The 27696-nt window shown below is 43.4% G+C and overlaps 1 protein-coding gene across 1 annotated transcript in view; it reads left to right on the top strand.

Moving 5' to 3' along the window:
- Nucleotides 1-27696, top strand: part of epha6 (eph receptor A6) — a 114003-nt gene that overhangs the window by 32336 nt on the left and 53971 nt on the right. The window contains exon 3 of the mRNA XM_037488578.2: nucleotides 1401-2064. Within this exon, the coding sequence (XP_037344475.2) occupies nucleotides 1401-2064 (664 nt within the window). The remainder of the gene's footprint in view (nucleotides 1-1400; nucleotides 2065-27696) is intronic.

Raw genomic sequence — 27696 nt, forward strand, 5'->3', positions numbered from 1 at the left:
ATGAGTATGTGAAGGCAAACATTTGGCTTTGATTAGTACTCTCATCAAGAGGTAATATTTAGCTAAGTGCAAAACAGCTTATTATGCACAAGCTTACCAGGCAAATAGTATTGGTAAATCAACAGAAGGGTCCGATTGCAACTCCCTGGACTGCGTTTGCCTGTAAACGTTTTCCAGCCATTACAACGGGGACATAAAGTGTGTGTGTGTGTGTGTTGTTTAGTCAGTCAATTTCACAAAGCGATAGTTCTGTATGTTGGTGATTAATAACTTCATTGTTGGCCTTCCTCGCCTGACCTCTCGCTTGCATCTCTCTTGACTGCAGTAGCTATTGAGTGCGGCTGAAGTACCAGTATGAGATGTAATAGTTTAAAATCATAACCCCCACTATGTAAAGACTAGGTACAATGGCTTGGCTATGAGTCTAAATAGAAAGCTGGACACGCACAAAGGAAAAGGCCTTTGTGGAGGCCGTTTTTTCCCAGGCAAGTAATTTGATTCTTGGAGGTCAGTGCTGGCTGGTTTTGGGGTCGCCCGTGTAGCCAGTCCCCACTCTAATAAAAACAGAGCGCTGTGCAGGACCAGGGGGCTAAAAACCCCCATTAACTTCTCTCCCATCAACACGGGGACAGGTAACCTCATGACCCCGCAAAGCTGCCATACGCCCTGATCATGTGACCCTGGGAGTTGCAGAGCTGATGACTCGGCAGCTGGAGTCAGACAGCATTCAAGAGGACCTTCCTTGGAATACCCGATGGGATAAGCTACAAATAGATTGTTCATCTTGTTTTTTTTCTCTGTCTTTCGGACCAAGGTGTTGAGGTTTATCTTCTTTCTGTTCATCATTTTCGTCCAAATGTCTCCGTAACTCTTTTTGTCTGACTTGCTATGGTTCAAATTGTTAGTTTTTTTTTTTCATGTCACTTGACCAATTTCCAATCAGCACTCTAGTTATCCTGAACCTGAAATATTAACAATAAAGCTCGCTTATTATAAAGACTCAGACAAGCAAAAACAAACCTCTCCACCCCCGATGTTTTGGGGACCCTTCCGTCCACCCTGATCAGCGGAGGATGATGTCAAATCTATTCTCAATTCTATTGCCGGCCCACAAATTGTTTTCACACAAGGTGTCCCAGAAACCTTGGAAGCGGGCGGATTGCAAAATAAATTGCTGATCACGTTCATACTCTAAAAGGGATGAACCATGCCGTGTCTTTGAGTGCCACAAGCAGGACAAAAATGTACATCCTAAAAACCACAGCGTTCTTCATTCTGGCCATCGCGTTCAAATCGTCCAGACGTACCTGCTTTGGTCACCGCAGGGACTAATGTCCTTTTCGTCTCATCATTTAATTCCTTTTGATTAATCCATCGCAAATTCTTTTGTTTTTATTCAGTGGGACGCCATCACGGAGATGGACGAGCACAACCGGCCCATCCACACCTTCCAGGTGTGCAACGTGATGGAGCCCAACCAGAACAACTGGCTGCGCTCCAACTGGATCTCCCGGCAGGCGGCCCAGAAGATCTACGTGGAGCTCCGCTTCACCCTGCGCGACTGCAACTCCATCCCGTGGGTGTCCGGCACCTGCAAGGAGACCTTCAACCTCTTCTACCACGAGACCGACGAGTCCCACGGCGTCAAGTTCAAGCCGCCGCAGTACACCAAGATCGACACCATCGCCGCCGACGAGAGCTTCACCCAGATGGACCTCGGGGACCGCATCCTCAAGCTCAACACCGAGGTGCGGGAGGTGGGTCCCGTGACCAAGAAGGGCTTCTACCTGGCGTTCCAGGACATCGGCGCCTGCATCGCGTTGGTTTCCGTGAGGGTTTACTACAAGAAGTGCCCGTTCACGCTGAGGAACCTGGCCTCGTTTCCCGACACGGTGCCCCGCGTGGACTCCTCCTCGCTGGTGGAGGTGAGGGGGGCTTGTGTTGACCACGCCGAAGAAAGGGACACGCCAAAGCTGTTCTGCGGCGCCGACGGAGACTGGCTGGTGCCTCTGGGAAGGTGCGTCTGCAGCGTCGGGTATGAGGAGGTCGACGGCGCGTGTGCTGGTGAGTTTATTTTTTTTGCCCATTTTTTAAAAATTATTCAAGCTTTACGTTCATCGATGCGGCAAACGTTGAGACTCCAGCAGGTCTTGCAATACAGAGAAGGAGCCGGTCCGGCTAGAAAACCTACCTCTGATTTTAGAGTTTCTTCTTACTTTTGGTCGAAATGGGTTCCTCCTGATCAGCTTTTGTCCAACTTGAAGCATGTCTCACACTAGCAAACCAAACTGTCAAGCCGATAACTCGCATATAAAAAGTATTTCATAAGAATTTACCCCTTCAAACTAAAGGTTGTGGTGTTTTTTGTCACTATTTGCTGTCTAAGGACTGAAGGCAATTGCACTGTCAAATAGGAAACTAATATCTATTAAATATGAATGCCGTACTATTGTTTCCACTCTTTTCCTCATTTTCCTCCTTATCAAATTCACATTGGTCTTCCTTTATTCCTACAATTTTGCATTAAGGTCATGATGACATACCGTGTAAAACACGTCCAGGAAGGCAATTTCCTCTAAATGAAATACTGTTTATATCAAAGCAGCAACCAGTCAGACAGCGTCTGATATACCGTGTGCAGGGACTTGTGTCCATTTGCTTAGTCTGTAATTAGAATTCATTCAGCAACTACAAATGATGCTTTATGTGCTTCTTTTGTCCCTGGTGCTGTACCCTCATGCAAAAATGTTTATCTTCTTCATCACATCTTCATTCCCTTCTGCTGCTCATCAAGCCTGCTTCATTTTGCTGCCTGGAGAATAAGATCAGAGAGTTCTGCCACAAAGGTTTTATTTTAACCCAAACCACCAATTTATTTCATAACCTAACCGAATAGGTTCCCTTCATAAACGAAGGAGATTTCTGGCAGAAAAAACTTTTTGTCGGATGAAACATAAATTTGAGCACAAAGTTATTATGTTTCTCACGATTTCTTTCCTTTTTTTAATTTTATAAATACACTAAATTAACTGTCAAAGGAAATATTCTTCAATTGAAAACACAAAGGTTTATCTCCTTTACTTTGACCTGATTGATTGATACATATTCTGAGGTCATTGAGAGAAGTTTCCTCCCCGATCCTTTTTATTCTTCCTACTGTCGTAACAATCCCAAATTCTGCTTTGGTCTACTTAACCCCTCAGATGTGAAAATATGCAGGCTCCCTGCGCTTGTTTTTTGGGCTCTTGCATACTGCAGAGATTCTAAAGAGATACTTTTTCCAAGACGTACTCAGCATTATCTCTAGTTATAGTACATGCTAGAATATTTAGGGGGCTTACCGTTTGAACACTAAATAATTTACTAATTTTAAAATGAGCTGCTGTTTTAGTTTCTGATTCTACCAAAGCGTTTAAAATGAGAACGGTTTTGCTCCATGCGCGGGGGGTAATTTCATTCCAACCTTTTGTGTGTTGCATGTGAGGCAAACACAAGCAATGCATCAATGATTTGTCATGATGCGTAATATAGATGAAAAGCCCTCAATCAGAACTCCTTCAGTGGAATTGTACTGTGTCCACTGTGTATACAGTATATACATATATATATAATGACATAGAAATGGATTGTGTGCATGCGTGTGCGTGATTGTGCGAGTCCCAGGGGCCGCCTCGGTAGCAGTTTGATCCCCGACTCTGTGAACCTGGGCTTTGGGTTGTCGGTGGTACTTCTTACTGTGAATGCAATAGTACAAAATAATATCATTAAATACGCCTGCATGAAGGTGCAATGCCACGTGATGGCCTGCCTGTAGTCTACTGTGCTTAAATATGCAATCTACAAGTCGCTGACAGGGAAACCAGCCACCAACAGGTGTCCTGTTGTAGGTAATGATATATGTGATGTCGTCACTTGGTTGACTTTGATCTTACCTGCATGAGCTTGGACCACACTAGATGCGAGGTATTGACACAAATTGGATGACGGAGTGCAATTTTGCTCCGCAATCCACATCTGCCTGACATCAATGCCAACTACTTGCTTGGTGCTCTTTCCAAAAAGAATTTCAATACTATTCACTGCTCTTCTCCCACCCATCCACAACCAGATGTCCTTGTACAGTTGATTACGATTAATCTTGTGCCACAGACCGTCGTGGCGTCCCAGCTGCACTGGCAGCTGCATGGCAATCACCGGGCCAGGGGTTAAACTGCAGCTGTGATTAGAGCCCCACTGAATCCCACTGGTGACTTCATTTGTGTCTTTTTTTTCAATGCTACATATCTCTGGTGACGGAACAAAAACGGTATGATGATGAATTAACTTGCTCTCAAGGAGGAAAATAAAAAAAAGATTGCATAGTGTGTTTGCCGTTAGCTTGATATATATTTGGAGGGCTTGATTATTTTATAGAGGTGACTGTCGGATGTGGAGCAAACCTGTAAAGCATTCCTTAAATCTCTCCGGGATGCGTTGGCTTCACGTCATATCCATCATAGTTATGTTATAAAGCTCTTTTTCCATTTACATCAATAAGTGATGAAAGCATGGTCACCTTTTTGCATCCCTATAGGCCCCACACAGCAAAGTCTCTCTGTCTCTCTCTCTCTCTCTCTCTAAGAATCAGATTTCACAGTTGGGTTGAGTTTAGCCCTTTGGGCAATGTGATGGCATTTTACTGCAATGTCAGAGCTGAAATGCAGCCCTTGCTCATTGTTCCAGGATTTAAACAAGCATCTTTATTAAAAGCCTGCACACAAGGTACCACTGGAACACCTTGGGCATTGAAGGAGAAACACTGCTTCAATTCCCAGTTGACGACAGGTTTCAGTGCTGCGGCTGCTTGACTTGGCTGGAAAGTAATGACAGGTTTGAATGATCTGGGATTTTAGTTCTTTTAATTAACACAATTGACGCTCGTGCTCCTCATCTTTAGAACACTATGTGTTAATGTCAATGGTTACCATTGTTCTATTTTTGTTGTGACTGTGTCTATTTGTCTATTTCTGTGTATGAGATGTAAGTTGGAAATAAACAAAAAACAAGATTAAGAATTCTAAGCCTACATGACAATTACAGCTGATTGTGATGTAGCTTATGTACTTATTTAACAGTAATACCGCATTCTATTAATACTGAGCTTTACTGAGGTAGAAAAAAAGGACTCCCAGAGAATGCCAAATCGTATTTTCTCTAATTACAGCCCATTGCTTTTTGTCACAGTGGTGCGCTGATGCCCTATTCATTTCCTGGATGGTGTTTGGAGCGTCACTGTGCTGCCGTGAGGCTGAAGATGATCAACTCTATCAGTTAACAATAACCCAAGCAGTGGTTCACCTGGCATGCAGCTGGACTCCATTTGAGCACACGTTTACCTGTTAGGACTTTTGGGGATATTTTTGCACAATGGATGTGTTTTCATGATTGCTGAAGGACGAGTGACCCAAAACACAGTCCTGCTAATGGTTCAGCACTATTACACTAATCTACAGCGTCAATGGATTCATTTGATCACCCTCCAAAAATAATTATAATAATAAGAGTTGTATTTTTAATTAGAAAAACGTTTTTTGAATAATTAAAACCACAAAACATTGCAGGGTAAAAATATAAATGTGTGTTAACGTTGATGCATACTAATGCCCCTTTTTGACGCAGCGTTGTTTGTATCAAACACAACAATGACAACTACACAAAGCCATCATGTTGGTCCTTGCATTCTTTATGGGACTCTTTTTTTACATTAGGTATTTATTTAATAAAGGTTCATATTTGGTGTTGCACGTAGCCTCCCCAAAGAGAGGTAACCGAGGCATAGAGAGAAAGGCAGAGAAAGGTGTTTCATTATGAAGCTAACAATCCTTGCACAATTTATCTCCATTAGGTACGTTTGTTCGCATGTCTTTTGTTACACATGGGGTGAACGTCGTCCATGGAACTTACACATTTATTTTATATACTTTGAACCCTAGCATTTTCTTTGCTTTAAATGCATAAAAGGGGGCGTTGTGTGTTGCTTACAAAAATGTTATTTTGCTATGATTTTTTAAATTATTTTCTACTTCCAGGAGCATAGTTAGTGTGTGTGTGTGTGTGCTCATGCATGCCTCAATGTCTCGCTTGCGTTTTACTTTCCCGGTGTCTTTGTATTTTTATATTCATATTCATGTATGCATGTGTGTCTGTATATATATACATGCATGCATACATGCATACCTCCACCTACTCTTTGGCTCCCTTCCAGCACTCAGGCAAGCAACGGGCTAGTGTGCCTATGTCTAAATATAGAGCTGCACACGGACAGACACGCACAAACAGACCAAAACATGAATAATACCAATCCGTGGTGTTAATGCAATAAGACACCTCGCTCCACCTAAATGATTGACACGCACACACATTCATTCGGTCTCCCTTGCTACGTCTTTCCCCCGTCCCTCCATCCCTGTTATTGTAAGACAATCTAGCTGATGCTGTTACCACTCAGTGTTTTACAGCAGCTCTTGTGTGTTTGTTGGAAGAGCGTCCTGTACCGCTATGAATAATGTAATCACAGGGTGCTTGTGTGTGTGTGTGTGTGTGTGTGTGTGTTTGTTTATAAGTGCGTGTGCACCAGGGTATTTGGAGCTGGGTGCTATTTGTTATGTGCAGAACAAATGGTTCTCCCTAGCATTGGACAGCAGAAATAAAGCAATCTATTTACATTTTGAACTAATGCCGTGCCCCACACATTGAGAATTACTGTGCACCTCTCTTTTAAAAAAAGGATGAATACCCCCGAGGAGTAAAAATAACACAGTGTGCTGCGACATTTTGCTACTTGACTTTTGCTGCTTTATAAAACACACACACACACACCCACACAAAGTGTTTCATAATGAAAAAAATAGAAAAAGAACCAAGCTAGACAAAATTGGTCGGTTGTGTACAGAAGCAAAGCTTGCCATGTTTACCATTATTTATCGCGACATCAAATACTGCGATTCCTCTTTGATCACAATGTATCTTTAATGTTTAGATCACAAATAATGATGACAGTTTTTTCCGGCTCACCTGGGATGCCACTGGCTGCATATTGGTTGTGTAAGGTAGGCATCGCGTAGGTAATTGGGGCAGCTAACTGGAGCACCTGCATTAATCTTAATTGGCATGCTAGTTTAAAACGTCCCGGAGAAAGTTTCACTTGAGACATTTTCAATTACAGCATGAGGACGGTCAGACAACCACTACAGCACATATCCTTCAACCTGTCAGCCTGCAAACTGAGATGTCTCACACACCCAAACACACACAGAGGGAAGCTGCACAGGTGAAAACATTCATTATGAACCCTGTGGAACACACACGCCGAGGAAAAGACTCAACGTCACCATGCACAATAACACCTGGCATAACACGGCAAAAAAAAAACACAAGACACACAAAAAATCTCAAAATGCATGAGACAACATTTGGCTTTCACTAAATATTCTCAAACACACACACACACACAGACGCACCAGGGGGCTGTGGCTGGCATCGGCAACATGGCTGTTTACAGACGGACCACACTGCAGGGAGACACTGTGACATTTCAGAAAAGGATGGTTTTAGTTTAACAAGCATGACCCTTCAGGCTTAATTGGGGGGTGTCTGGAAAAGAGAGACAGAGGGGGAGGGAGAGAGAGCGAGAAATTGAGAGAGAGAGAGAGAGAGAGAGAGAGAGATAGTGTGTTGGTGTGCGCTGGTAGCGGATCGGAGATTGTTAGATAAATTTAACCCTCTTCATTCGGCATCAACGCCCACACACACACACAGAGTTGTGAGGCCTCTTCCTACAGGCAGAGCTCAGGTGAATCATCTGCAGGTCCCTTAATCTGAATCTACCCATCGCTCCTCAAGACATTTCTCATCAGACACGATGACATATACGTGTACGTGTCCTGTACCTGACGCTCTGTGTCCGTATGTGAACGCAAACAGTCCAGTGTGACTGTGTTCCAATGCCCAGCCGTTGGTTTGTTGTCCACGGGGTCATTGGATTAGCATTTGCCTCGGCAGCCATCAAGAATAATATAACTGAAAGCTCTTTGAACATCGACGGTATATGCTAATGCTTATTCCCCCCCCCCCCCCCCCTTCCTCATTAAGCTCAGCGAACCTCTGACATGGCAAAGGCTTTCCCTGCCAGAACGCATGATGCGGCTTGAATAGCGGCCCGTGTAAATATCTCCCAACACTAAAGTACAAGTACTGAGAACACAAGAAGTTGAGAAAGAAACTCTAACCTTGTACGTGGCAGGTGGCTCGTTCACAACTTGGGATGAAAGCTTAAAATGGTGTTCAAGTTGTTTTTTCATGGACGCTTTGTGAGCCGCCGACGTGCTCCTCAAACCCCGGCTGTCACGCCGACGCGCGCAACCCCTTTGTCCTGCTCTATGCCGAGTTGACCATGCAGTGGGGATCAATGGCCTCGTGGCATAGTGAGAAATGGACACCATTTGTAGCAAACCGTGGAGTTTTTTTTTTTTGCGCGAGTGGCAGTGAGTGAAGAGTCATGAAGTAATATTGCAAAACCGCCGTTTGTCTAGAAGGTCCACTCTGAGTCTTTGGCGTTGATGGGATGAGAGCTGGGTTGAGGAGAGCAGAATTGCTGTCATTAGCGTGCCGAGACGCACAAATAAGAACAAACTGTCCAAGGATATCTCGTCGCGTCGATGGCACCGGAGAGGAAAAGATGCGCGTGTGTTAATGAGCATGTTTTACATCTGTGTTCAACACGGCTTTCTTTGTTTTTCTCATTTTAACTGCACAGCAATCACGTTTGTTCAAACCGGTGGCGCTTTACCTTCCACTGTCTCTCTCTTTAAATCAGTCACTTGATGAGCATTAGGAGGCCCTCATGTTGTCGCTCTTCAAGCTGTAATTGAGAACAAATATGGAGAGGGGGAGTGTTTAATTGAGGTTGTCAAGCGGGGAGTGGGGGGGGGGGTGGGGGGGGGCACCTAGAGATCTCTCTCCTCATCTCTTTTCATTTTAACAGTTTAAAGAATAAATTATGCAGATTGCAGCTTTTTCGCGAGTCCTAGTTGCGATGTGAACTTGCTGTGACTTCTGCTCGGCGCCCCCCGCCCCCCCCCCCCCTTCACTGAGAGTTACTTCAAAGCCGGGAAGTGATCAAAGACAGTTGGGGGGGAAAAAAAATAAAAAAATTCCCCGATGCACCGGCACCCTGCATACATACATACTGCTCCTGCCTGTCTCCACACCGCAGAGTCTCTCTCACTCCCAAAACAAAAGCAAGCGACACACTGTGAAGTCTTATTTATTTTTTTATTTTTTTGCATCTCCCCGAGCACAGTCCTGTCAGACGCTGCAACATTTCAATTGATTTCCCCCTTCTTTTTTTTCTTTTTTTTCCTCAAGTGTGTGTGTGTGTGTGTGTGTGTGTTCTATTTCGGTACGTAAGAGAGACCAAGAGACTGAATTAGTCATTAAAGGGTATGTATAGAGCGACATGGCCCAGATAAGACATCACAGGGCTGGATTGAAGAGCAGACATGTCATAAATGAAAGAACATTTTAGGAGCTCCCGAGCAAAAAAGAAAAATGGAAGAATGATAAAACGAGGGTTACTGGGGGTTCAGCGTCAGTGAGAACTGTTTCGCTTCAGCGGCAGTTTGTTTTTCCCACCGACATTAAGTAGAAGAATTATTGCTTGTTTGTCCCATAATTAATACACACATGTTTCATCAGCCATGTAAATATGAATGATTTATTAGCAAGAGAGGTGGAGACGGCTTTTGAAAGTGGTTCTAATTCAGACATCATACTCACAATCCAAGTTTTTTCCACGAATACGGATACCTGAGCCAGAGTTTCTTTACTTACAATCCAACACAATTTCCCATTTAATGGACAAGCTAGCTCCTCATTTTTTTTTTCGCCCATGCACCTGTTTTTCTGGCTTTAGAGTAAGCTGACACGCGCCAAAGTGGCTGGACGTTACAGCGCTGCTTTGATTTGGTCGCCTTGGCATTAAAGTGTACAATGTCATGCAATCCCACCTGCTCCGCCACCTCCAATCAGAAAAGGCTTCTTTTAAGGCTTGATTTTTAACATTTTAATCTCCAACATGGTGCAGGGACTTCGACAAACTACCTTCAGTTAAGTTTTTCACACATTTTGTTTGATATTTGTTTGTTTTTTCAAGTCCCCCCCCCAAAAAGTTGAAATGTAAAAATAAGTATTAGGAATAGCACATCAAGTTGATTTCAACAAGGTAAGGTCAAGTGAGGCTTAAAAATAAAAACTACCTTTTAAAGATGGGGATGTAGCCTTTAACTAATTCAATACTTTTATATGATTTCCTAAAATATGTGAACGGAGCATATTTTGTGTCATATTATCAAAGGAACAATATATATGTAATATATTGCCATTTGAGAAAACATGTGAGTGTGCATGTATGCCAACTTTTCCCAAACATTTCAGAACCTTCACCTCGCTGATACTCTTCGTAACCCCCACGAGAGACGATGACCCCGGGGCATAAAAGGCTTTAACTACCAGTAGGTTTCTCTCTCCATCTGCTGCACTGCAACGGCCAAGCTTGTTAGTCACACTGGTGGATTTGGGCACGCGCTGACACACACACACACACACACGCACATACATGCACACTCCTACACAAGTGCACAAGTGTCCTGTGGATAGACTTAATCCATCCGTTGAATGCGGCAAGCAGCGATAGCAGAACTGGGTCAGTTCTAGAGAAGGCCGTGGTGTGAAGCCGTTCCCCTCGGGTGGATAGAGGTCTGAACTCTGGCTGACCCTCCCCCTCGAAAAGTACAGACGTACAATGAACCCTCCGAATATGCTGGATGGAATCTGTTTGAATTCTCGCTGACAACGTTATTGATTAGGCTAAAACGTGGGCTTAGGGCATCAGAAGGGTGTTTTGGACTTGGATAAAATAGAGTAGCTGTAATTGGGTTTTTTTTTTCCTTTCATGGTGAGATTAACTAGAGGGGAGGAAGTTCAGAGCCAAAGAGCTGAAAAAAAGATGGTGACTCACTCCTCTTCATAGATGTGTGAGGAATTGCACTCGCTGGTAGAGAGCGGTTAAAATGAAAAGACGAGTTAGGTAAGGCCAAGAAATAAATACAAATAAAGTTTATAGAAGGAGAGTAACTCTACAAAGCCTGTGTTGCATGTGCTCGCTTATATGTCAATAAACCTATTTTTTTCATCTCGTAATTGCAACATAAATAACATTACATTGAAGGTAACTTCCATGTATGCAGGACAAGGAGATGCTACATAAAATCTCCACTTCTCTCACACCGAGGAGTGTTGGTAGCATTCATTGTATATTCAGAATGTGTTTGTCTGTTATCTGTATCTTGTCAGGCACAGTGCGATGCATAATGTGAGTTTCTGAAATGTGCAGTGTGTCCACTGATGGAAGAAAGAAGGCTGAAGGGTGATTTACAAAAACAAGTGTGCATGCTGTACGTGGTGTATTTTCACTTCTCTGTACACATACTGGTGCCACTCATATTACAATTTGAAGTTGCAGCTTAAGTGGTAGTACTTGGCCACAAATCAGATGAATGTTAGAATATTGCCCTTAGTGGGGCCATTTCACAGCGTCATCACTCTTTGTAATGGTAACACTCTGCACCATTAGGCCTCAGCAACTAGTCGAATGGACGGTTCGTCTCAATATCCCATCACGCCCCAAAAAATGCAAAGTGACTTTTTATATCGCAGTAAAGGCCAACAGTTACAGAGACTAAAGAGCTTTTTGCAATGGTATGTTTTCATAATATATATTTATATATATATATATATACGTATTTGTGGATATTTCTCTTATGTACACTTTTCTTCTCAGGGGCATGGTTAGTGTGTGAGTGCGTTTACATTCATCGTCTTTCCGAATGTTTTGATCTGCACATGTGAACCCTCTCATATACTATTCCCTATTATCTATCAGCATCTGTTAGTTGGCCCCTCATCCCGCTCTAGCTGATCTATGCTTATTGGGCGACCCGAGGCAGGGCCCGGAGACCTGATTTATAAACCAATAGCGCTTGTTTTATGGGGGATTGATCTGCCCGTGTCTCCATCGGTGAAGTATTCTCCTTGTCTTTATTCAGAGTCACAGCAGGTTATGAAGGTGGGGCCGTGAGAGAGAAAACAATGAAAGTATTTACAATTGGACCCCTCTGTGCCGTCACCTCTCCCGGCATCCGTAGCAAATTACGCTGCATCTCGGATACGTCAAAACGTTCATTGTACTTTTTTGCAGCAGGAAAACATTGGAGGGAAGGCGATTAGACATTCAAACACACGGGAAATGATTTAAAAGATCAAACAAAATGAACCCCGGGATGGACACGAATACATGTTTTGTCATAGCAATGATTGTGATATTTGACGTATGGAAGAGCAGTCCTCTATGATACCTGATACATGTGAAGAACCCCAAAATAGATAAGACTAATAAGCACTCACACATAGTGCAAGTGTAGATCTTCAATTCTATACTCATGGTTGGATTTTTTTTTTTTTTTTACGCCGTTGAGGATTTATTGACCTTGAAAACAAGAAGACAATTAAGTACATCGAGGAAGGTCAAAGCAAAGCATGTGACTGAAACTTCAGGGGACACACACACACACACACACCTGCACAGACATGCGGACTATCTTCTGCACAGTGGTAGTGATAAGAGAAGGTGTCACAGTGCTATCAGTAAGAGAATAAGTCAATATGTGTTAACTGCCTTCTTCTTAATCTGGCGGTGTATATCTATATATCTATAGATATAGATGTATACACGATATGAAGGTCAAGGATGGAGGGCAGACTGGAGCTGATTACTCTCTCTGCAGACCCAATGACCCTTTGTAGTGTAATCAGTTTATTACTGTAAACGAGTCCCTTCCGCCTGAGTGTCAACAGCAGCAGGACAGGATCACAGACACCGTGTCTGTGTCGGGGCATCAGAAGTGTCAGTTCCAAGCCCCTAAACCCAGGGCCCGTCTGTTTGTTGTTGTGCGCGCACACACACACACACACACTGATAAAAGACACAGAATCAATGAAGAGGCCACTTACTGCCCACCTGGGTCTCTCTCTCTCTCCCGGTTTCTTTTTCTCTGTCTCCTTTCAATCAACGTGAGTTAAAAGAAATGGTTCTGTAAGTGAAAAATACCGCCAGCTGCTGTTGTTGTCAAAGCTCCAAACAGCATAAGACACACACACACTGTATCAGTTTTGAAGTTGCAGTGGTGCCGAAGTAACTGGGGTTCAGTTCATGTGTGGGGATATGAAAGGGATCAATTTGTTTCATGCTGTGTGTGTGTGTGTGTGTGTGTGTGTGTGTGTGTGTGTGTGTGTGTGTGTGTGTGTGTGTGTGTGTGTGTGTGTGTGTGTGTGTGTGTGTGTGTGTGTGCCCCTGCCTCATCCATCTGATACTGATCTCTCTTGCAGGGTGGGACTAGGATGAGCAGTAGCACCGGCCAGTCATTCATTTATTGCCTCTTCATAAGAATCTAATCGTGAGTTGTTGACGCTGGGACTTCACATTTTCTATATTTCCACATCCTACTTGTTTAGGCTGCAATACAAAAAAAAATAATTTAAAGTAAAGATCTGCCAAATGATCATTATATAACACAACATTCTTTGACTGTTTTTGTAAAATGATTAGCCTCCATTTCACGTCGTTACAAAGCAATCGGAGCAGTTCATCCACGACCTCTGACTGTTGCCAACGTCAAAAACATATTTTAAGAGAAGTTGAATCCAAGCAATAAGCTTCTGTCAAAAGACGACATGATTGACAGAAGCTTGACATCCGGAAGTAGAGGTGAAAGTAGATATTTGTTGTGCCTTCTCTACATTGCAGTGCCATAAATCATTCATCTGAAAATTCAAATTGGGCCGTGTTACCGCTGTCACGCAGCTGTACGTCCTAGTAAGTCACCCGACCCGCTTGTCCTCTTTTTCACCTGTTTTTTTCTTCACTTCATACTTCAGCACCGTTTCCCTTTTTCCACCCAGACCGTGCAGCATATGGCATGATATTAACTTTGCTTTCCCTAAAGGGGTGACTGGTCGTTTGAAACTACACTAAGAAACACGCAGGAAAGTGACAAAGTGATTCTTCCACATTCATAGAGTTTTAAAACGCTGTGTATTTTGTCCCGGCCGCCCGAGTCGAGTCCTGCATCCTAATTGAACGTTGTCTAATGCCCACCAGGTGCGCAGGAGGGGGTAAAACAAAGCGGCGGACGGTGTCAGCACTATCGGACCAAATGAAACTAATAAACCTTCCGCTGAGCGGTCCATTACCTTTTGATGTGCGAGTGTACGCAGGGAAAAGCTGTTCATCTTCCTACTGACGTGATCACTCAAACCTGGAAGCTATTTGGTTGGATTGCGTGAACAGGGAAAAGCCCCAAAAAGCCCACAGGCCCAAACGTGGAATGGGGGCTTTATTCGGCATGTTGGCTTAGAAACCGTTTAACGCAGTGAGTGGGATTATAATAGAAGTAAGTAAGAATTGTATTAACATAATCCAATCTCTTTACATCTCTTGAAAGCACTGGGCGTAACTATATTTTTGTGTGCACTCTTGTGTGTCTCTAGGAGCCCTGCCAGGTTATAGCACTCCAGTTTTAGTCCTTTGTTCAGGGTTTAGCACGGAGCTCAATGGAAGATGGGGGATTTGAGTTAATGCCGCAGTGATGCTGTTTGGTTCTGCTCACTTGGCAGAGCGTTAATACGAGACCTCTGGCTGCCGACGTCGTTGTACTGTTCAAAGCGTATGGTTCCCGCTCTTGTTTTTCCAACAAAACGAGAGTTCAGCTGTTTTTCTTTCAGCCAAACAGACGGACGGACAGAATTTTTGCCCTCCGATGCATTTTTCGGTGACTTTTTTTTTCTTTCTTCACGCCGACAATTTTCCTCACATCTGCAGTTTGCTCCGCAGGGGGGTCGCCGGGGGGGAGGGCGGGGCGGGGGGGAGAAGCTTTTTGTCACAGGCTTAATGAGGGAGCAGGTAGCACAGGCTTCTCTGTGCCCTCCTATCAATGGGGGGGCTGCTCCAGAGTGCAGCAGGAGGAGAACTTCAGCCAGGCAGGAGAAGATAAGGCAGGAGGAGAGGGGGAGAAACAATGGCTGTGCCGTCAGTTGAAGGCTTTTTGTACGCTTCTGCTTGAGATTGTCAGCAGCTGCTTTGGGGCTCAGGACGGTCACCTGCTGGAAAAACAGTTGTTTGTCGGAGTCACAGCTGCCTGCAGCTTCTTACTAAATGAATTATCGCTTTAAGGACAGCTGCGATACCTTTAAAAAAAAAAGTGGTTTTCTTTAGAATGGTTGAGAAGGCCTGCGTCCGTATGTGAGTCTGTGCATTGCTTATTGACCTCTTGCATAATGGGCAGGTGACACAGTAAAGGCAGCAGGACCTGTAGGTAACTCAAGTGCTTGGTTTAAATGTAACATTTTTAAACACATTTGAAATGTTTTAAATTGAATGCCAAACTTTTGCGTGGACATTCTTTACTGAAATTGAAGACACTGGTGTAAATATCTGGCATTGCATTCCACATAATGGAGTCATCCAGATCGCACAGTACCCAGTCACATTTTTCCATCTCGCCGCTCCATTTCTTATTTCATTTTTTCGTCTAGTATCGGAACGCCCACGTTTGAGCTCATCTCAAACTAAACAGAAGTGAATATTGCACAGCCTCAATCTGGCCTCCTAAGCAATCACACAGATGTCTGACCGTACTGAACCTGCAACGTAGAACAGAGGAACACACTCGCTCCTCTGATTTGTCTGCGTGATAGCGCTGTCAGGGAGACTGGGTGTCAGCGAGAAGGAATCTATTACTGGATCGATTTTTGCCGCGCAATTAGGTGGCAAGGGGAATTTCTCATTTCACTTTTCACTCCATAAACAGTCGTCTCTCGGGAGCGTTAAAGGAGGAATAAAGGGATGCACTGTGAGGGCTGAAAGATGAACAAGAAAGGAGCAGAATTGTAGGCGAAAGCGTGTGTGTAGATGTGTTTCTTCCGTAGATGTGTTTGGAGTTCATGCTGTCATGGGATATGGGGAACCTTTCACTATTCAACAAGTGCATGAACAGCGTGTCTCCCACACTTTCCTTTCAACTGGCATCCCAGAGACATGAATCAATAAATACATTTAATTTATGTGTCATGTGCATGTTTTTACTGAGACGAAAAGCCTTCTTCAATGCACATTCATTTTGTAGGTTAGTCGTGACAATCAGCTAACCACATCGCTGTTTGTTGAGAAAAACAATTTTTAACATGTTAATTGTGGCCTCTTTGTGAGCGGCGTCACATGAAGTTGATAATTATTATAGTTACAATAGTCATTAAAAATAAGGTAAATTATTACAAACTCTTGCTCTTAAATTGACATGATTTATTGTTGCGGGTAATTCCACAGAGCTGGATATATATGTTCATCCACTTAAGCAAACAAGTAAAGCTCCAGAATAGATTCAAATTTCTATTTCAGCATGAAAAGAAGAGTAAAAGGTTTGAAACTGGGGGAAAAAAAGGTGGCATTTAGTATTAAGAAAGCCCTCGTGTTCTGTTCACATTGTTGCACGTTGTTCCTTGGGAAATCTAAGATCTATATATAAATATATATTTGATGGTTTCTAAAGCCACCTCCTTTTTTTATCATCACTATAAACATGTCCAGCAAGTGCTGAAAGTTGAACATGAAGGGATCGGCCACATCGACGGTTCGAGCTGTGTCCGGCTGAGTGGACGATTCATCTGATCTCCTCCTGGCACCATGTAGTCCTTGATGATGGCACTGGGAGGCTTGTATCAGGACAGTGCCTGGCAGGATGGAAAAGAAGGGGTTTAATGAAGCTTCCTCTGCCAGCTAATTATAATCTCCCTCACCCCCGCGCTGTCATTAAGCAATGTTTTAACAGGAAGACAGAAAATAATAGTCTGGGAGTTTTTCATTCTGCAACCCTCTGGCATCGCCAGGCGTCTCTGTGGTGGATGCAGGCACAGTAGCTACTGTGTGACTTCATAAGTGCCGCTAAAGGTTTCCCTGTATTCTGTGTTGTCCCGCTTACGTTCGACCTAAGGGCGTGACATAGTAAGACAAATAGTGCAGCCAAAGTGCTGCTTGAATAACAGAAATAAAGTCTTACCCCGATATCCATTGTTGCCCACAGGTCCCCTCTGCCTGTGGATAGGCTAATGGGCTGCAGCATCATCCTCTGACACGACACATTTTTCTAACATGTTTGAACTGCTGGAGGACTCCACTGGGGTTTAATTGAAAGCAAAGTGCAGAGATATGTAGGTGATTAAATTGTTGTACGTAGCCGCGTTGCCTGATATTTGTATTTTAATTGGAGGCGGAGCTCTGCTGCCAAACATTTTGTGACTTTCAGAAGATGTCAGTTTCTTTTCTTTTGTGGAGCAGAGACGGGTGCCTGTCTCAGGGGAACTTTATGTCTCAGTGAAGTTTGCACACTTTTCAATAGGCTTATTTTGATATACTGTATGTCCGCCTGAGGGAATATCTAGCCAGCCTTTGAGCTGCACATTGCAAAGACCCTAAACTCAAAAAACAACAGAAAGAAGTTCCCCCGCAGTGGGAAATTCAAATGTGATGTTAATCAACTATTTGAAAAACGGGAACCCTCTTGAGTCAATTCATTTGTGCAATAGTTCTTCCGGGTTTTCGCTCGCCTCCCTCAGTCCGACATCTGCAGTGGCCTTGCAGCTCATGAAAAAAGAGGCACTAAATGCAGCATGAATAATTAGGCCAATATATATATATATATATATATTATAACTTTACCCTACTGGCAACCTTGGCTTTGCATTCAATTTAATAGAATAGCAAAATATTGTATACCTTCTAATATTGTAGAGATAAGCTCCAATTTAATTCACAAGCCCATCACAATGAGGTCACAACGTCTTCTATGACGGACTATTACAGGAACAGCCCCTTGTGGCGCGTCCATTTAGCCACCGGAGGCCGCGTCAGTCGGCCCGGTGGCGTCCTACAAGCACCAGAGACAGCATTAATTTGGGAGCTGGCGGTCAACATGATTAGCGAACTGCGGGAGGCTTTCACAAAGCGGACCAACTGCCCGGGAGGGAAGGGGCACGCAGCCAGGAAGAGATTGTTCAGGCAGATGTACGCAGATCATGTGTGGAGCTGCTCGTAACTGGTGTCATTTTGAGCCACAGGTATTTCGTTTTTTGGGGGGGTTTCACGGCACACACGGGCCGCTCAAACCTCGCGCTCGTCACGACCGCAGTGTATTTCTTTTATTTTTTTTATTTTTTTATTATACACACAACAGTCCGTAGTGCAAACACGGGTCCGGCCACTGCTTCGTGTCCCAGTGGCCAGGGAGTTGATGTGTTCAGATATGATTTATTGATCCTGTTGAGCACATTAGTTTACCCACTGTGTTCGGTTAAAAAGCAATAACACATTTTACCCCCTCTGCTCCACGAGAATGCAATAACACTAAACTAATTACACAAACTGGGGACAACGGTGGGATTTGTAATAGCGCAAGCTGCGTGCCAACTCTGAGCCCTCTTCCGCGGGAATATTGGAAGTGGTACACAGATATTTGATTAATTCGTACAAACCTTATCTCTCTCCATTCACTGACAAATATGGAAATCGAGACATAAGGCACTGACTGTGTTACCATAGTAACCCAGCTATCTGCTATTGTTTCTCTCTCATTCTTGTCAGTGACACCGTGCTTAATTAATGAATAATTAAAATTGTTTAATTTGATTTAATAACATCTGGGATGATCCAATCATTACTAGAGATGGTTCTAATGTCTGTGCAGCATTCACAACGCTGTGGTAGCGACACATTGTATCGTCTATTTTACTCTAAACTCGGACCACAATTTACTGAATGAACAAACTACTAGTGTTGGAGAAGGCTTGCACCTGGACATTGAAATGATAAACTCATGTTTGCAGGTATTAATCACCTGTCATTTTCTCATAGACCTGTATGCATACTAGAATCAAATGTGTAAATGCTGGAATTCACACAAAAACACAATTCAGGGTTACATCTAGGGAGCTTATACACATGTACAGTATATACTGTGTGTGTGTATATATTTTAGAGAAAGTAATGTTTCATCCACAAACTAACTGACATATATAGAAGGACCTGGGTCTATTCCAATATTGGAATATGGTGCCTGGTGTCCCTGTGCGAAATACAATGAAGCTACCACGAGAGCGTATTGTGTGCATTGTGCGTGACGGTAACCTGGAGGCACCGGGGTCTCCAGGCAGGTTAATCTGGTTGTGGGCAGGCTGCACACCTCTGGATGCTTGTATCTCTTGAGACAAAAAAAAAGAGCATGATTCTCCAGTGTTCAGAAAATAAGGTCTCTTTTCCCTCCACAAAACTACAGATAAAGTTAGTAAACCTGCTGCTGTGCCTTTTCAAAGTCAATGAGCAGAAAGATGAAAGAAGATGTTTACCAAAACCATTACAGCAGGCTTTTGGCAACCGGTGAAATCGTCGACTATGATGGTTTTCTCAGAAGTCGGGAGCAGCCAGAGGGGCATATCACTTCTGTCTGAAATACACTACATTGGCTCCAAGTACATACTGGAATTGGCTTCATGATGCTCCGGGTTGTCTGTAGAGGACGGAATGGCCTTGTTCCACAATGTTAGACGTGCTGAAAAGCCACAAACAACACAAATCTCTCAGGTCATTTGGCGCTGGTCTTGTTATGCCGACTGTTCATTTCGGTGAATGCCGCTGGAGCTGCTTTTGATGCTTACACTCTGTAAGGCAGCCTAGCAGAGGAATTGAGATGTGCTCCGTTACCTCCCGTCTTTGTATCAGAATAATTTGTGTGCTTTTTATTGGCAAAAAGGCACGATTCATTTTATTTTGTATTATACAATAGTATAATAGTGTTTTCCGAGTTTAACCTTCAAATAGGAAAGCTCCATCTCACTCATGTTACGTTGTGACATTATGCCATGTTTCCTGACCACGTAATACAATGGAATTAAAAATATATCAACAGAATTTACCCCCATCCTTCCATCATGCCAATACAATCCAGCTGTTTCTTTCTGTCGGCACACAACTGTAGGAACGGATACACTTACCTCCACTGCAAATTTTTCCTAGGTCTCATAGTGGCCAATCAGTATAATATATGCTGTTTTTGCTCAATAACAAAAAAAACATATTAAAAGAATGGCAAAGGATTTGAGAAAATGTAGCATCCATCAGCCTTTTCCTCTTTCCCCCATCATTGGTAATTGATATTTGAGGCCTCGTTTTGCGCCCTGGCCTCTTTTTCTTGAAATGAGCTTTTGGAGCGCAGAGAAAACAGCTGAGGCGGTGGAAATGGAATTGGTTGTGTGTCGGTGCATGAGAGAGCGGGATTATCCCAGCGTAATGTCAGCCTTATTAAACACCATTACACTCTATAGATCAGAGAGGGATCTGAAAAGGATATACTGCCAGCTCGTCTGTGTGTGGAAGTGTGTGTAAATTCGGATTACAAATTTTGCGAAATCTCATAAATTAGTTTTTTTCTTTAAATAAATGTCAGTAATGATCCACTGAATGCGATCCACCGCTGACCAATGCATCACGTTTGAGATTGTATAATGATTATTATTGTTGTTATTATTATTATTACTAGAAGTATTATTAGTAGTATTTAAAAAGTATTGAAAAATGTAAAACGGAATATGAAAAAGTGTCATGTTAACTTAACCCAACAACAGTCCCCAAAGCTGGAAAACAGTATTCGTTTCCCGAGGTCAAGCAAAAATACCAAGAAGTGGAAAAAGAATGTACAACTTTTGGAGAACATCTACTTCATACATCCGTAAAGCCTACAAGCACACCTGTCCCATGACGCTCAGCAGATCTTGGGCCAGGTATCATATTCTTTAGCACTACAACCAATGTGTCACGAGCCAAACAGCGGCTGATTGGGGGCGGGCTCATTTCGGACTGGTCAACCAGAAGTGGGCCCAGTTCATGCCTCATCTGAGCTCGGCACCCAGATTATCCCACGCCAGGATGGAGTCCGGCCTCCAAAGACTATTCATATATTCTAAAATATTGTTAAAGACAAAGAAGTGCCTCCTGACCATTAATACCGACAGCCTGATGTACACACACACATACACACACACACACGTGCACACAGGTTCTATCACAACCCCTGACAGCTAATTTTGCCCAAAGCAGCAAGGCCACAAGGCCTGAGCAGAAAAATCTCTGGAAGTTAAAGGAGAGACCGAGCCGAGCCTTTTGTATTTAACCGGCCACAGCGTGCCTGCAATTGGCAGCCAAGGACCCCATTTACTGGCATTGGACCCTACTGTTATTAGATCAGAGGCAGGTAGGGGGAAAGCAGAATAAGCCTTTGATTTCTGTCCTGCGGGGAGGAAAACGAAGACGCATAATGATCACTGTTAAACCCATGAGCAGTGTTTCCTCTACACTCAGCCCAGCCTTCATGCTCTGTGATGGAGTACACATGTTCTTCATGTTAAGCCCAGAGAAATGATTGCTGTGCAAATGTTTCCGGGCTCTTTATCCACGGTCCGGGCCATTGATACTGCAGCGTTCAAAGCAAACTAGATTTAATCAATTTGGCTCATCAGATGTTACTGGAAGAAGCTGCTTTTCATTTAAAACGATGCCATCAAACCAACTTTTTGCAATGTGAATGAGTTCGGAAATGTTTGCGATTTAAGTCAGCAGGCCGGGAGAGCTTGTTCCTCAGATCATTAACAAGAGAAGCCTGTGCTCCAATTGTGCTCATTCTCCCCTAATTAGTGGCAAATGCTCCCCGCTAGTCTCATGAAGGCGCACTTCATCATCCCAGATGACTGCACTCGGAGTGCTTTCTGGGTTTCTGCTAAGCGAGGTAACTAAGTCACAAACGGCGAGTGGGACCCGTCGGAGTGTACAGCTTCATGTACGGTGGCTAACAGATTGTGTGAGGGCATCACGGAGGAAACAAACCACCAACCGCCGCGGATGAAAGAAGCGGCTGTAAAGGAAGTATAAGGTCTCCGAGGTCTTTGTTCTTCATGGAGGACGCTGCTGTGCTCAGCTTTGGTCCATGTTGGTTACAGGGTTCTCTACGATGAACACAATCGACAAAACCGTAAAAGAAACTGCGACGCCCTTATCTGCTTGCTCAGTATGTTCCACACACGTTTCTGTGTCCAAATTTGGTTAAATTAGCTACTTCTGTCTGGTTTGGTTTGTCGCGGCGTCATGGCCAGACTTTCTCTCTCCACAACGCTCTGTCAGCACTAAAGAGACGTCTGGCTCCACGCACTACTTGTCTGATATCTTATCTGATATTATACTTTACAGGCGCCCCTGCAAAATGGTCACGTCCAGAAGGTGACGCACAAGTTGTGAAACTCACACGAGATGGTTGATGGTTGTGTATTTACCTTGACAGGTTTAAGGTCAGGCATTGACCTAGAATAGTTAATGTCGGGATAGGTTGTGGGGCAGCAAGCCCGGTGAGACTTTTTTTGCGACTTGTGTTGTGATAAATATGTCGCACATGTTGTGCTCCACAAACCTGCTTTTTCTCATTTACTGGCCCTGAATTCCAATCTGACTTTTTTAGGAGAAGGGAACTTTCTGACAAATATGTCAGTCAAAATAATTAAGTATTCCAAAATGTAATTGCCAGATGATATGAAATTAGCGAAGCTCTTCTTCATGTTCCCCATGAGATGAATCCTGATATTTCCTTTCATCAAAGATGCCCACACGGCTTCTTAAATCCGCTGGGACGACTGCCATAAAATTGTCAGTCTTGCTCTCGTCTTTTTCCTCATTGGCTCTTGCAAATGGGAGCGGCTCCATCAAGTGTTGCATCAGTGTTCCTAAATGCGTGCAGCGCCTTCACACTCTAAGTGTGGACACGAGATCTTCTCACTTCACTTGCAACATGCTGCACTTGTTGGCTTCCCCGCAGCTGCTTCTCAGGAATCAAATGACACTTGTTACAGTGTCCGTGGCACTTTCTTTTTTCATTTTTTCCTGACTCCAATAATGATCTATTTCGGAATGTACCTGGCTTTTCTGAGGTGTAGTAAACCTGTCGGGCCCCTTTTTGATGACATGTTCTGACACCTATAACTTTGATCAACAGCAACAACCGCTATTCCATGACCGTGTTTGTCTTTGTCCTGCAAGTCTAAATCATCAGTATTGACGCTTCTGGCTTACAGAATACTTCTGTGCATATGTAAGTATTTTTATTTCATCCATTCACTTGATTTAATCCGAGCCTGTTTGCATAAATCTGTGAGAAAAGAGTGAGAGAGAAAGGGAGAGAGGAAGCATCACCAAAGGCATTTAAATTGACTGCTCGGTTTTAATTTCGCTCCAGCTCCATTATGTTGTTGTTGATGTTACTAAGGGGCTGCCGTGTCGTTATCTCCCTCCTTTTGTTTGTGCGGTTTTTGAGGAGGCATTGTCGCTGTTTATTTTCCACAAGAAGGCCTTTATGCTAATGCACCCACTGCTGAAGACGATTTGCTGTCGATTGAACAGACTGTTAAAATCACAATCACCATCGATCACGCCAAAAGGGAGGCAGCCACGGGGAAAAGTTTGGGGCTCAAGTCATGCCAATATTCATAACTCCTTGTAATACGTCCATTAGGGCCTGAGATCAACCACGCTTTCTCATCTTTTTTTAAGAGACATAAAACCATGCAAGTAACAAACTTGGAAACGGGAATAAATGTGAGCGCAAGACAAACTATTTTGAAGGCAGTTTACGGACGTTTGTACCTTAATTAAAGGAGCGGCCTGATTGTAAATGCAGCCAAATGCACAGGTCTTTTTATCAGGTGTCGCACAAATTACAGACCTTCAGTTTTCAGTTTTTTAAGGGAACAGGTCTTTATTGTTGGATTTTCTGTGAAAGTTTCCTTTCTTTTCTAAGCCACTGGGCACTAAAGGTCACTTGGTCGTTGCCCACATACCGTACAGACATGAGATTGGAATCGATCTTCTCATCTAACTCTCAGCAAAAAAAAGAATTCTGAATGCCGCGTCATACTCAAAATGTCAGACCATTCCTTTAAGACCTCTTCATCTGGACCGAACCACTGAAGTCATGGACGAAGCAACCAACCCAACATCACCGTCCTTAAAGTCCACCGCTGTGCAGGGCAACAAGTGTCACCTTCCACTGGTAGTTGATGGGGTCCGTGCCCACTGGCCAAGGATAAGCGCCGTAATAGATTTACGGTTGATCATGCATTTCTAGATATCCCTGCACAGGTCAGTGCTCTCTTTCGAAGCCAGTCAGGACATCGATTCATCCGTCAAGCTCAGACCATAAAAACATGGCTCTACAGTTCAACCCGAAGCCTCTTCGGATTTAAGATTTAGAAGCAGTCTCTCTCTGAGTTATCGGATGTCTTTTGTAAAGTTTACTACTCTGTTCATTCATTTGGCACAAGACGCTCTCTATGTTGCCGTAAAGGGATCAGCGAGGCTGACCCCTGTAAAGTCCATAAAAAGATCTGTCTCCGATAATGTCGCTGGCATGTTAGTGATGGCGCTCCCCGAATGAGCCCATCCGGCCCCGCTTTCTGCCACCAACTGGCTCTAACTCCTTTTTGGGATGTCGTCATCTTCGCCTCTTTGTCGTTATTTAATCGTGTGTCGTGAAAACTAGTAGTATTATATAATATTGGACTTTTCAGCTGACAGTTTAGTGACTGGTTAGTTTTTGCAGATTCGAAAAAATCCAAAATATAACAAAGATTAATTAATCATACATGCAGATTCATCATAACCCTAACCCACCTTCACTAGCTTCAACATGCGATTAGTTACACATTAATCAATATATATCATTTGAATTAGACATTGTGCAAACACTTTTACTTCATAATTCAAAATATCGCTGTTTTTGACTTAAGTCAAAGAACCCTTTTTTCACCATTGCGTCACATTGTTGTGTCACATTGAACATGTGACATTGAACATGTGACACAATGCATCTTGACGCAGAATGTAACCATTTAGTAGACGTCCCTTCCATAAGAAGACAGGGGTTAGGTGTCTATTACAACGACAATGGGGCCTGTAGAAGGAGAAGGAGAGCCTAAAGAAAGCAAAAGCATTTAGCACAAACATTGTCCTGTTGTAGTTGGAGAAGACGTTGCATTACGTGGTGAATTTAATGGTACTGCACAGCTTTAAGCGTAAGTGATTCAAATACAAAGTCCTGAAGACCCCCCCAATCTGCATGTTGTCAATGGAGATAATTAGTTCTGATTATCCTCGTTAATAGTGTCGGGATTTCTCCGCACAAAATGGCATCTGTTAAAAGAGCTTATGCCTCTTTAACGTGGTCTATTACTTAGTCATTGCATCTTATCAAAGCCTGATTCAAGAAAACCTCCATGCCACTAAATGGCAGTCTAATTAAACTAAGATGGGGGGGAACCTTGCAAAATAAGAAGTTCAAATAATTGTCAGCAAGAGGTTAGATAAAGGCACAAAGTACCGTATTTTCGCGACTATACGGCGCACTGAATTATAAGGCGCACCTTTAATGAATCGCCGATTTTAGAAATATTTTCATATATAGGGCGCACCGGATTATAAGGCGCATATCCGGGACCCGGGTCGCGGCTCGTCCCCCGTCGACGGGGGGGTGCTTCCGCATTTGCTGGCGGTGGCGGGGGGGGGGGGTGCTTCCGCGTTCTAATTGCCGCGCTGACTGAAAACATGGACGGACGAACCGGAAAAACACTGACACTCTGCTGCATTAGAGAAAGTACCTGCACTAAAACGTTTGACTCCGTTGTGCATCCACTAGATCGGGCTGTGCTAAATCAAATGTTATTAAGCGTTCTGAAAACTCGTCTCGCCCATGGTAACGTTGTTCAAACGTTAATGTGGATATTAACAATATCTCTGAACCTCCAACTTTAATTCTTGATTAATGAAAACTTTCTTGGCAAAGGCTTTCATGCATCTTGCACCGAGAGGCAGCGCTGGAACAGACCGTGGACCGTCAGCGCGATCCCGACATCCAACTACGAGCTTTAATATAGTGTAGCGACTCTCGCTAATGAATCTCTGGACAATGTGCTTATCTTCTGGTTTTATTGTCGAGAAACAGGCTACTGTCGGCCGAACAAAAACAGACCATCGCTCTCCAAAACAACAACTCCCGCGTCGCCATAGGTGGCACTAAGATGAGTGACGTAACATTGTGCGCCCTTCACTGACCATCCCAAAACTATGTGAAGTGCAACGCCGCTCCAGAACATGAAAACACAGTCCGTTACAATACACAACCAATTGATCCATATATATGGCGCTCCGGATTTCAAGGCGCACGCGTCGTTTTTTTAGAAAAAAAAGGATTTTAAATGCGCCTTATAGTCGCGAAAATACGGTAATCAGAAATTGTGAAAGGTTTTCATTACTGGCATTAACTTCCCCCAGACAGGAAGCTTGCTGGGTCCAAGAGGGTTCCAGATTGGCCCATTGACATAAGATGAATCAGCATCCTGTTAATGTGACTTCTATCTTGATACTGTATTATCTTAATGCATCTTACTAACATTAACAGACAAGTGAATCATGTCTGAGCTCAGAAAATAGGTCGTAATTTTCCCTCGGTGGAGTATGAAGAATAGTCTCATGGTACAGAGAGAGGGAACAGAAAGTGTTGTCATAAGATATGCATGGACAAGCTGTGTTTTGTGTCAGCACAGAGGAAAAAGCAATAAGGCTTTTATTTGTATTGTTTTATAGTTTTCTGGGGGGGCGCCGGGGAGGGAAATGTTTGTGTGGAATGAAACTGAAAATAGTCCTGCTTTTTTTCTTTCTTTTTTTTCTTCTTTTTTTTCATATGCAATAAGTTTCAGGCTGCATCTCTCACCCCATCTCTGCAATGATCTCTCATCCTCTGCACCGCCTCCTCACCACGCCGCCGTTGATTTCAAGAGCCGAACTATTCTGCAACATTTGTTGATGTGGATCTGTAAGTAAATGCTGCAGAATTGTGCTCCTCTTGGAATTGTTCTTCTCCGCTGACCACCGGGAGAGGCTCCCACCATCCTCGGCTCTGCGCTGCAAAGAATGCAATTCACCCATGAACACATGCAAATACGAGTAAAGAAGAAGCTCATAATAGGCAATCTGTTGCATTTGTACATCATTATGTTTTAGATATTGGTTTGACTTTAATATGTTTCTTTAGTAGAGAAACCTATTAAGGGAGAAAGAGAGAGAGAAATGAGGAAGGACAACAATTGGAACAAAGTGATGTCGTGGTCAACACCTGTCTCCTTCACCTCTTGGCCACCAAAGTGAATCAGAGGGTCATGAATGGACGATTCTAGAAAACCTCAAAAGTTCAATGGCAACAGGCTTTTTTTTCAAATGAATTGTGAATTACAATATGGCACGGCAACAGCAAGGAGGAGGTTGAAGGAAAGAGATTCTGCGTGTGTACTTAAGTTGCATGAGCGGTAGGTTGGTTCCAAGCAAATGAGAAGTTTGACTTCATTTAGGGGGAAAGATTGGGTTGTAGTCCAAAAGAAAAAATATACTTTTCTACGGGGTAGTGGGCT

Source organism: Pungitius pungitius, chromosome 10, assembly GCF_949316345.1.
Source record: "Pungitius pungitius chromosome 10, fPunPun2.1, whole genome shotgun sequence".
Taxonomy (NCBI): domain Eukaryota; kingdom Metazoa; phylum Chordata; class Actinopteri; order Perciformes; family Gasterosteidae; genus Pungitius; species Pungitius pungitius.